The sequence below is a fragment of the Arvicola amphibius genome, chromosome 1 (assembly GCF_903992535.2).
Source record: "Arvicola amphibius chromosome 1, mArvAmp1.2, whole genome shotgun sequence".
Classification (NCBI taxonomy): domain Eukaryota; kingdom Metazoa; phylum Chordata; class Mammalia; order Rodentia; family Cricetidae; genus Arvicola; species Arvicola amphibius.
In genome coordinates, this window is record NC_052047.1 from 63872444 (window position 1) to 63886778 (window position 14335).

Below are 14335 nucleotides of genomic sequence, written 5' to 3' on the forward strand. Positions count from 1 at the left end.
CAAAGCAGGAAGCAAGGAACCAGAAGGGGAACTCACTTGATGCCGTCCGTTTCACGCCACCGGCAGAATCCACTTTTTTTTGCTGGCTGCTTGGAACCTTCCCCTTTACGGAAACCCCATTAGATGCCACTGGAGGTTTTTTGCTCTTCAACTGTTGAAACACACAGAGAAAGTTAAAAACAATCAAGCAAAAGCACCCTTTTACCTTAAGTTATTTCTTTTAATCTTTGACTCTTAAGTGCAACCTACTAGCATGGTCAGAGGGCAAAGGAAACAACTCAGTTTCCAGTCAATGGGCTTCTTTGATGTCCCCATGGGAAGCTTCCAGCAATGAAGGCTGGACACCCAGGGCTACCAGGAAGTCTGCCTGCAATGGGAAGGGTGCTATGTTTCTGCTGGGGCCTCAAGTGTTGGATAGAAAGCAGCTCTGAGTGACCATGCACAGGTGGGCAGCAGCAACCTTTGAGAGCCTGGGAACCTGTGTGTCTAGAGCTAAGTTGTTTTTCCATTATTGGGCTATTTGTAGAGAAGGGGTCTCGCTGTACAGGGAGGTTCTTGCCCTTAACTGAGTGATGCAATAATGGGGTACATAACCTCCTTTCAGATCACTGATGAATCATCTGAGGAAGGCTGCAAGAGAGACATATATATATATATATATATATATATATATATATATATATATCATAAATATATACAAGCCTTAGCCAGCTACGGCTTAAAAAATTCAACAGTCGCCTCTCACTCTTCGAGGCACAGCGTCACACGTGGCAGGCGACACTGCATGCTGAGCAGTGAACTCGAGAGAGAGGGAACTTGATACCCAGGCGCTGTCATCCTCCCTGCAACTCTCACTGCCTGCCTCTCCTTCCACTGGAGACACAGTGTGGGGCTGCATACAGATCTAGCTGCAATTCTGGCTTGTCATGTAGGGGACCCCGAGCCTGCCCTTCAAAACTTCCCGAACCTCTGGCTGCTCACTGAAAAGTGTAAAGACACTGGCATCTCCCATAGGACTCCTGATGATACTGCACAGCCATGCACAAGATGGCAACCAGGAGTTCTCTTGAGTGTATGGCCTCACCACCAACAGGTTCCCAAAGGAATGACCAGCCAGTTTGGAACAGAGACTAGGCTGGGTAACAGTGGGAGTGTCACACCACGCATCATGTGATTCCTGACTAGTGAAAGGACACTCCAAATGCACAGGTGGCAGATTTACCGAGCTAACCAAAGACAGCTATGATACCAGCAAACGGACAGATACATGGGTAGGACTCATTGGCCAGAACTGGGTGGGGATCCTCACGACACTGGCAGAGGCCAGTGGAGTTTACACTGGCCACTCAGCAGTTCACACCCCTCCGACTCCTGGAGTCAGACTCTCCAGGGATAACATCTGAATATTTGTGCTACCACAGCAAGATTTCCGTGTCGGTTCAGACAAAGCAGTGTCTGGAGTGTAGTAGTGAGTCACCACTACGTGGACGCCTAGGCCTTGCCTGGTGTCTGCTATTTTCTCAAAACTGAACGGAACGGAACGTGGAGAGCCCGGCCTCTTGCTTTACGTTCTCAGAGTTTTCCTAAACGAGGCAGCCAGGACTCCAGGCAGAGCATACAAAATGTTTAGGTTAAAATTCATGAAGGCAGTTAGTGTCTGCTCTGAAATGTTGATGCATGTCACAGAGTGTGGGTGAACAAGGGTTCAGCCGCAAGCCTCTCTGCCTCCCAGAACCAGAGTCCTCCTGTCACTCAGGTACAGGAGGGCAATGTCATAATCTTCCAGACGACACACCGACACTGGCACACACTGGCTCTTGGCATGGTGCTGGCCACGTTTACAGACAGGAACTAACCACTCCCTGGGGGCAACCGTTGCTCGCTTATACACAGATAGAATATACTAGAGAAACCTGCCGTTCCAGAACCTTCTGGAAAGTTGCATGGCCTCTTTTCATAATCTTTGACGTAATTCTCAAAGTGCACTGGGGAATCCTCCAGGAGCAGGGGTGGGTGAGCCAGGAAAACTGGGAACTGGTCCCAAATGGCTCTCTGTTCCCTCCGTGGCTAACTGGGAAGTAGGCTATGGTTGAAGACTGTAACATTTTGGTGTGTGGGAGGAGGTGAGTATATGGTCACTGCAGGTCCACTGGTGATGTCGGGGAGTTAGGGAACGCAATCTGTACCTGGGAGTGTAGCCCGAGAGACGCCCTCCCCACAGAAGAGGTGTTAGTGACAGGTGGGGAGCAGGGTGGGCTGCAGGAGGTGGGGGATTTGTAGTGGTTAGAGGACAGCCTGTCAGCAGGTGGCCGAGATGCCCTCCGGTCAGCAGGAGAGGAGCGAGCAAAGATAGTCGGTGATGGCAAGTTATCGTAGAGGCCCGCGTTATCATAAAGCACCTCTTCCGCCAGGCCTCTGCTCCCACAGCCAGGAAAGCCGCCATCCGCGTCCCACTGCAACACATACGGCCAGACGAGGACAGAGAAGATCAGCACAGTGAGATGTTAGCAGCCCCCCAAAGCCCTGCAAGGCCAGTCACTCATACACACTCAGGTCAGCCACAATCCCCACAGCCACGGGCCACTTCATAAGGGCCCCTTTGCCTTCGGAGTCATAAGAAAGGTTTCTCTGTCCTTAAATTGTTCCCAGAGTCACTGGATTATGACGGTTTTGTTCTGTTTTTTTCAAAATGAAGAGTACTGAGCTGGCATTGCTAGCTCTAGAGACCTGGAGTTTGGAAGTTCCCTGATACACAGGAAGTGAGATCAGGGAGTTGGGCAGCACCCGGAGCTCTTGGCTGCACAGGAAGCCACGTGAGATCATCATCAAGGGCCCTGGCGCCTGTGTGGTTCGGACACACTGGGTTATCTATCACTTACTCCACTTAGCAAGCAGGGGAAACGGAGCCAAAGGCAGCTCACACAACTGGGGAAAGGCAGAGCTGGGCAGTCAGGCTGCTGGAGGAATGTGACTGGCATCAAGAACACCCTGAGTTCATCATGCTGCCTTGTGGCCGACAAATTCACCATCAAGGTCAACGTGGTCTAAGTTCCACAGTTGAGCACCTGAGAAAGATTGCCATTGCCAAAAAAAGTCTGCTGAAGACAGAAGTCACGTAACCGTAGGATGCAGGGTGCTTCCGACTTGGATGGAACAATGGCATTATGCTAGCAGAGGAGCTGAACAAAGAGTTAACAGTTCAAAGCCATGTCTCAGGACATGGACTCCAGACCACTGGCAGGAACCTATAAAGAAAGCCCAAACTCCTAACTACTGCCAGATCCCCCAGGCTTTAAAGGTCTTTGTAAATTGCCCTGCATTATAAAAGGAAATATTAATTCATATATTCTGCCCATTTCAGCCTGTTTTTTTTTAATGTTCTCCTGCAGCGTTCCTTCTTGCCAGACTATAATTACAGCCCTTAGTTATAAAAATAGGAAAGGCCTAAAATCCCAGGGCGGGGGTGTCTTCTGCAGCCACATCAGTGTCTATTTTTATGATGCTGGGGACAAGCGCACAACCTAACACAACGTAGAAAAGCCAGGGTGGAGCGCTGCAGTGACAGCCCCACAGATATGCAATGGTCTATACTTGACTCTCATCTTCCTAAAATAGCAGGGATCAAGTCAAGTGGAATACTTAGTAAACAGTGACGAAATCCCACAAAAGTTTCTAGAATAAAAGTGAGTGTGTGCAGAGCCCTTCCTTCGCAAAGAATCAAAGGGAGTGCAGAATGAGCTGAACTTTTACAGGGGAAACAGTACTGACACTCTGAGCATTTGGTCATAAAGTGTGGACTTTATGGAACCCGGAAATGAAGCCTCTGAAACGCAGTCATGTGGTAGCAGAGGCCTGTGCACAGGAACAGGCTGAGGAAGCCTGAGCAGGGATGCCATGTGGAAACAAAAGGCACACACACACACACACACACACACACACACACACGGCATATGTCTCAGCTCCTAGGGCCCAGAGCATGTGTGTAGGGAGGATTCCTCAGCACAGAGCTGTTTATTTCCACATCAAACCATGGGTGAGCCTGGGGAGAAGCACCAAGGGTACCTGAGCCAGCATGGTGTCTGAACTGCCAAGGGGACTGGGACATATGAGCATGGTATGATTCATCATGTCCCTGCAATACCTTGCTCACCACCTGTTTGGGTGTGTGTGGTATGTGACTATGTGGAGGCCTTGTCTAGAAGGCAAGGCCTGCAGAAGGCTGCTGAGGGCACAGGCTGGGAAGGGCAGCATACCCTTGAGATTAGATACCCTAGATTCTGGAGTACAGAAACAGGTCCCACACAATGATGCTGGGGCTACGCAGATATAGGGAGACCGCAGAGGCCAGGCCTCACCTTGAAAATCGTGCAATAGCAAGAATGGGGGAGGGGGCTGGGGACCATGATGACACACAGGGTGGGCTGAGAATCCTGCTCACAGTGCTCACCAGACATCACCGTCCACAGGTGATGGTCAGAGGTCACCGGGAGGACTCCCAATGCACAAAGGAGCCTGGATCCTGCCACCAGAATATTGGGGAAAGAACGAAGTCGGGAACAGTAAGGACGCAAATCTAAAACAAGGTTGAGAAACTCTTAAGAAATACCGGCTCCTCTTAGAACAAGTTTCTCACACACGCTCTCCCACACCTGCTCACTGCACAGGCAGGCACAGATCAGGCCAGCAAAGGTACACAGTGCCCAACCACCAGCCAAATAATAGAGGCCCAGCAGGGATCTGCTCGTGATCTGGAAACACTGGACAAAACAGGAAAAATTAAAAACAAAGGCTAGATGGACACACTTGAGGCCTGCTGGACAGTGAAGCTGCCACAGAGCATCCCCGCATTCGTGTGTGAGGGCTCCAGACCAGCACGCCAGCAGCCACTCCAGAACTCTGTCTGGTGGCAGGGTGGCGGCTGCAGCTGTGCTGGGCATAACTAGAGTGACGTAGACCGTTGTGTCTGACTGACGCCAGCTGCGAAACTGAATATTCTTCCAGCTCCATCTATTTATTTTAACTTAATTCGCCGTCTTCCATCTTGGGTGACGAGCTGTATGTGATGACGATAACAGAAGTAGCCGAGCTGTCTACTAGGGATCACGTGAGCTGCTGTTCACGTCAGAGACCAGGGTTTGGGGGAGCAGTGGTATAATTCTCCGTCTCAACTTACTAGAATGGAAAACTAGGCACTCCAGGACAGAACTAGCAATTTGTCTTCTAACAAACTGACCATTGGCTCTCAAAGGACACTCACCGAGCCGTTGACACAGGGGACGTCATCATAGTGCAATGCTGTCCCGCTGGGGTGGGCGTAGCCATTGGAGATGCTCCCCAGGTATGGGCTCGTGGACACTGCCCGCCTGTTCATAAAGCTGAGAGAGAGAGAGAAAACATGGACATGCCAGTTAATCAGCAGGGCCTCTGTGAACCTTGATGTAACCAAAGGCCATGCCAGGCTCAGAGGCAGAACCCTTAGGACCTTAGGCAGATGCATATGTCATCTTCAAGGGACTGGGAACAATCCTTACCCAGAGCAGAAGACGGGCCCCAGCACAGACAATGAACACCATGTATGGGGATACACAGCAGCACCTACAAGTGGAGCGGCCAGGGAAAGCATGCCCAGGGAGGGCACAGCGACTCATTCTGAAAGGCTGGCCCTCTCACGTCAGTGAACCGGTTTCAACCTGTCTATAGAGACTGGCCACTCCCAAGGCAGGGGTCAGCATGGCCTCGGCCACTCCCTGGCCTTCTGTGGAATGTTCGTGGTGGTTCAGAAAGCACTCGCTGAGCTCTGGCAGCCACACAGCATACTTCAGCTGCTCCCTGATCTTCTGGAGGCCCTAAGAGTAGCCATGCCGAGGCCTCAGAATCCCATGCCACTGTGATACCTGTGACATACATGCCTGGGTCTTGGTTTCCTAAAACCTAGGGATTTCCTAATGAGAACGGGAGCCAGCCGCCTTTGCCCATCCCATCCCTGGAAAGCCTGACAGATTTGGGGTGGGGTGCTAGTGGGTAAGGAAATTGCCTTATGATCAGAGTCAGGGTCTTTCAGCTCTGAGAGGACAGGGTGGAAGAGCTCCCGGATTGGAGGCACTAGGAATGCAGTTCATCCAGGGAAGGCACCATACCCAGAGGAGCAAACCCAGGAGGAATCTGTACCCAGGCGAGGGGTTCACAAGGGAGGGCACTATATCCAGGGAAAGTGTCGTACGCAGTCACCATACCTAGAGAAGGAGTGTACCCAAGGAAGGCGCCATATCCAGGGAGGGCACTGTACTCAGGGAAGAGGTGGCAGCTCTTATACCACTCCTATCCAAGAGCTCCATGCTGGTGGATTCCTAACACACCAGTGACTTAGCAAAGCACTTCCTAGGGTCTAAGAAGAGTCTGTGGGGTGTAAGAACCTCGAGTAAACATCTGCTCTTTAACGAGAATGGATTTGTGAGCGGTGTCTGAAGTGAACAGGGTCCTGGGGACAGAGCTGTTGATCTTCAGGGCCTGACACTGGGATGTCACCTGATGTGAGAAGAGCCCGTACCGGGCAGCCAGAGGTGGAGAATAAGAGTCTGCACGTAAAAGAGAAAGGACCTCCCCATGCACGCTTCCCAGAGAGCCAGACAGAGCACATTAGCCTTCCATCTACCAACGCCCAGAGGCATCAAAAGTCACCAAGGAAAGTCAAGTGAAGCACAGTGCAGGGCAGGCTGTATTCACTAGACTCCAGCTCCACCCTGGCTCCCCGCCTCCCCACCCTCTGCCATCCCCGGATTCCTCCTTCCCAGGCTGTGTGGTGTCAGGACTGCTGGGAGGAGGGGAGGCTCCTCAACTCTACCACCCTAGTGTCCAGAGCACAATGAGGAGAGATAGGCCAGCCTCTCGGGAAGCTGGGCTTGTTTCAGGAGAACTGTGAAAAACCAGGAAGAAAGAACCAAGGCAGCATTTCCTCCTAACTGGGAAACTAAAATCACATAAAGTTAACAGAAATGCATCTCTCCCCAAACTTTGTTTCTCGAGGAAAGTAGCTTGGGGCAGCACACCTGTGTTGCACTGCACACCCTAATGGCCACACTCTCACAGTGCACTGCTGCCCCCTGCTGGAAGAAGGTGGCAAGCATGGCTCCTCTGGCAAATGCAATAACTTAAGACTTCTTAGCTTATGAACAGTGATAAAATTATTCTGCACTTAATCTACGTCAAATTAAGTATAGGAAAGCTAAAGTCAAAGGAAGGAGAAAATGCAAAAAGGAAAGATTAGCCGCTTAGGAGTTCCTGAATGTTTCACATATATGTTTAAGGGGTGGATGGAAAAACTCAGTTGAAGGCTGTCTGGGGGAAGGCTGGGAGTGAGGTAAACAGAGCATGGCAGGACCCCTGGCGTGCCTGCACCTGCTAGAGCCGAGTATAGCCACTGCTGAGCACTCAGTGCTGCATGTGAATTCACACCGCTCTTTTCCCTCCCACAGCAGGGCCCCCGTCTTCGCTCTGCAGTGTCAGGCTCTGGCACCAGGCCCAGGGCTCATACTTATGCTCAGATACCAGGAAGTATCAAGGACAGTCAGAAGAGCACAGGGTACCCTAACTGGGCACACTTCCACTTCCTTCAATGGGGGTGCCCACAGGACTTAAGGAGCATACACACACACTTCCTCATTGGCAGAGGCCGTCTCCACTGCCAGAACAGCCTAAGGTTTACAGAGAGAGGCACAGGCCGGTAAGAGAACTCCTGTAGAGCCCAGGGGGCCAATGATCCCCTCTAGCATTCTTTCCACTTTCAGCCAAGTGTGTAAGTAGGAAAGAGCTGAGAGACCTGCAGGGACCTGCAGATGGTGGCTGGAAGGTGGCTCTCCTCAGACTGGCCCGCTTTAGTGAGACAGAAACATTTTTACCTGTACCGGCAAAGGTACCGGCGGTTATAGGGGTTAGGGAATAACCACGATAGTCCTTTATAATAAATCAGTTTTAATATAAGGGGAAATAAGGGAACTTACAGAACCAAGGGTCCAGCGGAGCAGAAGGTACGCAGGGGAGAGCAAACGGGGCTCCTTCCGGCGCCCCGATCCTATTTAAGGGGTATCCTACTCCGCTGGGGCAGCCACGCCCCTGAACGCAGGGATTGGGCCAGCTGCCCCAACATTTACCACCACCACCACCACCACCCCATCCTTCTGGACCCACAATGGCCAACACTTGTGAGCCGTGCAGGGGAAGCCAAGGCACTGCCTTCTGTCACCTGACTCATGGTCTTTGGTCAGCCTCAGGACGTGTCCCCAGTGTCCAGCACCATCCACACTGTTACATGCCAATCTCCCAGGGGAGTCCTGCATGTTTTTTCTTTTCTGTTTCCTATTCCTTTTCAGAAAATTATTGCCTTCCTTCCTTCAGTCAGGCACAATGGCTGATAATTCTCCTAATCGTTTGGCGAAGAATCACCGCATGGCCGCCAAGTTATAAAAAGCAAAAAATTAACTTAATCCCAGACTATCTGTCACCTTGGCAAGCGACCACATTTTGAAGGCTATTCCCTTGTTCAGTCTCCTCTCTGTTAAGTTTTATGGGAATGTTTGGCTAGAAAACTAAAACATGAAAATTAACTTTATTGCTAGCTAACATCCCTAAAAAGATTCTAATGAGCTTTAAAGAAAAGATTCCTAGGCTAAGTTCACGGCATACACCTTTTTAATGAAGAGTGTTTGATACAGCAACCTGCATTCCTTTCTCCAGGCTATGGCCACCCCACATTTGGTTTAGATTAAAACCCTGCTCAGTTATAAAGGAAAAGCTGAGCCGTGTACAGAGGGAAATTCGGGGTTTCTCCTGAATGTCATGGTCTGTTTGCTGATTAGAGTCAACAGCAAGTGAGTTTTTCTTTGGGGATTTTAGTAACGTCCACGTAAGTACAGATAACAACTATTAATATTTCAAGCTGGAGATCTCACAGGATGAGGCTCCCCACCTGAGTTCCTGCCTTGACTTCAGGGATGGACTGCAATGTGAAAGTCTAAGCCGAAATAAACTCTTTCCTCCTCAAGTTGTGTTTGGCCGTCATATTTTACCATAAAACCCCAAGGTATGTCTATACTCTGTTTCAAAAACTGGATTATTTGTTTTCTTAATGTTCAGATTTTTTTAGATCTATGCATATTGTAAATACTAAGCCTTTTGTCAGATGTTTAATTGGTGACGTCCCCTCCCCAATTCTATAGGCTGCCATGTTTGCTAGAATGAGGGTGTCCTTTGCTGTACAATTTTTTTTTCATTTAAAATTTCCACAGGAGTCACATAACTTGCAAGGGGCCAGAGGGGAGGTGGGGCTATCCCAAGGAAGGGAAAATAGGATACAGAGTTATAAAGGGGAACTAGAATAGGAGAATTAAATGGGGAGGGCCAGGAGAGGGTAGGGGATAAGAGGGAAAATGGGAGGGACAACTAACACTGAAGGCCTTTTAAAGGCCATTTGGAGACCTACTTTAGTAGAAGCATCCTAAAATATATAAAGGGGATTTAAGTGGAGGTACCATATAATTGGGGAGACAACACACCAACTAGACATCTCATGCTACCAAGGAAAAGCCCCAGTTGCAGAAATGGGTTGCATCTTATTGAGTCATTGGCCCAAGGGATCTCATAGCCACCCCAACGTTACAGGCTGTTGCCAGTGCTTTTGGTTATCTTCACAACCTGATGGTAGGATCTTATTGCTGCGGATACCATTTACTTACCCCATCAAACCCTCAAAACTTAGAGCTAATGCCCAAAGAGAAGTTTCACCACTACTGTCTAGTAGTATTCATAGTGCTGGAAGGTACTATACACACTGTAGGAGGAGAAAAATAATCAATACTCTAACCCAGCTATAAACCCCATTGACCTACAACAGCAATTTGCATACTGGTGCAATGGTGGCATAAATGTTATGGCAGTAACCACCCTTTTTTAAAAAAAAAATGACATTAAGGCCCACTATAAGATGGAACGCATACCCACTAAAGTGGACTAAGAACCTAAGAGTGAGCAGGTCCTAGGGGAAACCTGCAATAATTATTCTGTTGAAGGCATATAGCAATAAAATAACTCCTAATGAACAATTGCTACATCCAAAGATCAGCGCGTTGCTCAGCCCTCATCAGAGAGGCTGCTTCTTACAGTAGATGGCAATTGACACAGAGATGTACAACTGGACAATGTATAGAGAGTGAGAGGCTTGGGGCCACTCAGTCCTAAATGGGACGTTTTTATCAAACGCCCCTCAAGGTTTAGGGATCTTTGAAGAAGAGGAGAGAGAAATATTGTAAGAGCCAGAGATGGTGGATGACTTTAGGGAAGCAGTGTCTTCCAGACAGAACAGAATATATGTATGAGCTCACAGAGACTGTGGCAGCACACACAAGATCTGCACAGGTTTAAATCAGACAAAATATCAGCATGGAAGAAAAGCAGACACAGGGCTCCACCGTGAACCAAAAAGTTATTTGTACCATGTATGGTGGTGCACGCCTTTAATTTCAGCGCTCAGTTAGCAGAGGCAGATGGGTCTCTGTGAGTTTGAGACCAGCCTGGTCTATGTAGTGAGTTCCAGGGCAGCTAGAACCATGTAAAGGGACCCTGTTTCAATACCCCCAATCCCAAAAGGAAGCTATCTGCAGTTGATTCCTGCTAAGAGAGGGAAAATCCATTTTCTTCAATGGAGTGTCACCAGGCATACCAACCACATTCTAAAGCTGGCCCCTTGCCTAGGAGTAGTTCCCAACACAAAAAGGACCCAGGTGTATCTGTGTGTGTATACTGTTTTGGTTATGATTTGGTAGTTTTTGTCTTTGGGGCTTTGTTTTGTTTTCTTGGGTTTTTTGTTTGTTTGTTTACTTTTGCTTTTGTTTTGAAAGAGAGAAAGATAACAAAGTTGAGTGGGTGTGGGTTGAAAGATCTTGGAGGAGTTGTGGAAGAAGAAAAAATACAATCAAAATATACTGCATAAAAATATTTTAAAATACTTTTTTAATGTTAAAAAAGAGGTCAGATACAGGGACTGATTTATGTGTCTGGGTGCATTTGGGCACATCACAACTGGCCCAGGGTGCTTTATTCAGACTTCCTAGTGTTAAGGGATTCGTGACTGGGTCCAGCTCTTCTGTGAAGAGTTTCTGCCCACTACCTACTGAATTTAAAAGAAAATATGAGAAGTGTACTCATTTAAAAACAACAATCATGAGTTTATCATATTTTATCGCAGTGAATACATATTTGTGTATATATGCATTTGTTTGCATTTATGTATACATTTATACATATAGATCTCTGTGTGTGTATGTGTGATGCTTTTCCAACATAAATAAATTATTAAAGAAGGGGACACTGCTTTCAGGTCTATAAATGTCTCTGAGTTCAGCAGCTGGGTCCCACTCTTGCTTCTGTACCCGCTGGCCACACTCTGCTGTTTGGGAGAGATACACAGCCCCACGGGGATGGGATGCTGGGAGGTAGGGACAACCCACAGCTTCTTGTGTGGCTGTGGGCAGTCTTCAATGCTCCTCCAGAATTTAAAGAGTGGCCGTCTCTTGGTGACCTGTTGTTGGATGCTCTGTATACTGACATGGAGGTCACAGGCTGACACTCTCCTAGGGAACGGCTCTCATCCTGTCACATGACCACTGTGTACATCAGAGTGGCCCCACTCTGTGATCATCCTGCCCCTGTGAGCTGGGGAACCGTTGAGCTCCCAGGACTGGTATAAATGTAGAAACCACCCTCTGAGCAAGCTGCCCTTTGATGGCACCAGAATTACTAATTGCTTTCCTACAGCCACAGGGGCAATGGGTCCAGTCTAAGGTTATGTATGTCTAATAAGTCCCAAAGTCTATCAGTTGACCTATTTTTTTGAAACGTGGTCTCATGTATTCCAGGACAATCTTCAACTCACTATGTAACCGGAGATGAACTACAGATCTTCCTGCCTCCACCTACCATATTAGAAGAGTGCACCAGTTTGTGTGGTGCTGGGATTTAACTCAGAGCCGTGGGCATGCTTAGGCTGCATCCCTAGCCCACTGCTGCCTGGGAGTCCTCCTTGTATCCACTGTGCAGTTCTGCATCTCTGGGTCAGGTGGGGCTCACTGTGGCACTCAGAACACCAGAGCAACTGGAGTCCGCCTAGCAAAGGCTACCCCAAATGTATCCAAGATTCTCTACTGTCACTATATGAGGGGGACACATGCCAGGGGCACAGTGCTGTGGAGAAACCTGTTCATCCCCACAGCCTGGACGACAAAGCACATGTCAAAACATCACAAAGGGAGAACGCACCTCAGGTGAATATGGAAAAAGCCTCGACCTTGTGGAACAGCTGAGGATGCTGAATGCCCAATGATAATGAAGGCCATCATGGGCTAAGGACCCCACAGAAACCGCTGCTCCAAACCCCTCATTATTATTGTGATCAGGAAGTGTTCTGGCTCAAACGTATGCTTTCGCACAAAGTAACATTATTTGTCACCACTTAAATTTAGAAAGTGCCGCACTGACAGATTTAAGATATTGGGCTTTTCTGGGTGGCGGTGGCCCGTGCCTTTAATCTCAGCACTTGGGAAGCAAAGGCAGGTGAATCTCTGAGTTTGAGGCCAACCTGGTCTCCAGAGAGAGTTCCAGCATGGCCAGAGCTACACAGAGAAACCCTGCCGGAAAAAAAAACAAAACAAAACAAAACAAAAACAAAAAATAATCTTGGGCCTTATTTCAGCAACACATAGAATCCTTTCTGCTTTCTAGAAGGACCCTGCCACACAGAAGCTGGCAACAACTGCCCAGCTGCCCACAGAACAAAATCAGGACTATGACCTGTTGGTGCAAATAAAAACAGACACAGCTCCTTATTGTCTCTGACTACAAGGGCAGAGCTAAGTTACCATAATGGACTGTCTGCCTCAGGAAGCCAGTGCTACCATCTTCAGAGAAGTTTGACAAACCTGCTCTAGCAGAAATCCCAGAGGACTGAAATGACCAACATCAGAGCCACCAGGGCCAGCACCCCACCAAGGAAAAGTTCTCAGGTGTGCTCTGGTTTGCACGCTCACCCGACACCTATTGTTAAACAGTAGAAGAATGTTGCTAGTTCAGACCTTCCACAAGCTATGCGGGGGTCTTACCAAAAGGTCTGTTTGGCCGTCTGTATAACATTTGCTGACATCTCCACGTCTATGTAGTCATAGTGCAGGGCTCCTGGATCTGTTGAAGATCCCGTCTCTGCCAGTAAGATGCCAATCCATCTGCCCATGTCTTCAGATGATGATGCCTGCCATGGGGAAGAAAGCATGATTCATTTAACCAAAGACAAAGAGGAGTGACAGGAAGGGAAAGAAAACATGGAGAGACACCGTGTAGCTACTGAAGGAGAAAGATGCCTAGAACCTTTACCGGTAAGCCACAACCTTCTGGTGATACACAGATGAATAGAAATGGGTTAATTTAAGAAAAAGGCTAGCTATGAATACACCTAAGTCATTGAGCAAACTGTCATAATTAATATAGTTTCTGTGTGATTATTTGGGTCTGGGCAGCTGGGAAATTAAAGAGCAGTCTCCATTTACAAAATGGTGTGCCAACGTGGGTCAACTGCATCCACATAAAACCTGAGAGAGCTTGGGAAGGAATTCTAGACACAACAGAACAGAGATAAACATGGTTTCTTGGTAGCAGCATTTTCTCAGGTGAACTCTGATTGCCAGAAGAAAGCAGAGGCATGATTCCTATAAGAGAAGGCTTCCTGACTCATCATTAGCAGCAAAAAGTGTGTGGCTCCTTTAAGAGCTGGCTTCCTGGTTTGTGTTGGTGTGGTTATGGAGCACTTAAATGAGGTCTGTGAGCAGTGTGATACAAATTGCTTAATGGTGACATAGATCCACTGCATCCCTGGAGCTGGGGCAATGAGCATGGGCTAAATCTCACCTGGGGGTCATGGGAGCATTTATTAGTTTTTTTAGATTTATGTATTTTATGCATATGAATGTTTTTGCTTACATGTATGCACATGAGCCATGCGTATACATGGTACCCAAGGAGACCAGAAGATGGCATTGAATCCCCCAGAAATGGAGTTTCAGATGGTTGTGAGCTGAAATGTAGGTGCTGGGAATCAAACCTGAGGACACGCCTCCAAGTGTGTTCAAAGACTGAGGGTGCATAGCAAGGAAAGGAATACCATCGGGGGGCTGAGGCCCCCTGAAATTACTACACACACAGGTAAATGGATAATTACTGAGATGTGTGTAAGGAGAACTTCTCTGGCTTACTAATTCAGGTAGAAGGAACTGAGCAATGTCACCACTCAGCCACCGTC

At 48.3% G+C, this 14335-nt stretch overlaps 1 protein-coding gene across 1 annotated transcript in view; it reads right to left on the minus strand.

The window, feature by feature from the left end:
• Window positions 1-14335, minus strand: part of Afap1 (actin filament associated protein 1) — a 112268-nt gene that overhangs the window by 13921 nt on the left and 84012 nt on the right. The window contains exons 11-13 of the mRNA XM_038332364.1: window positions 13146-13291; window positions 5258-5375; window positions 37-151 (exon numbers count right to left, since the gene is read on the minus strand). Of these exons, the coding sequence (XP_038188292.1) occupies window positions 37-151; window positions 5258-5375; window positions 13146-13291 (379 nt within the window). The remainder of the gene's footprint in view (window positions 1-36; window positions 152-5257; window positions 5376-13145; window positions 13292-14335) is intronic.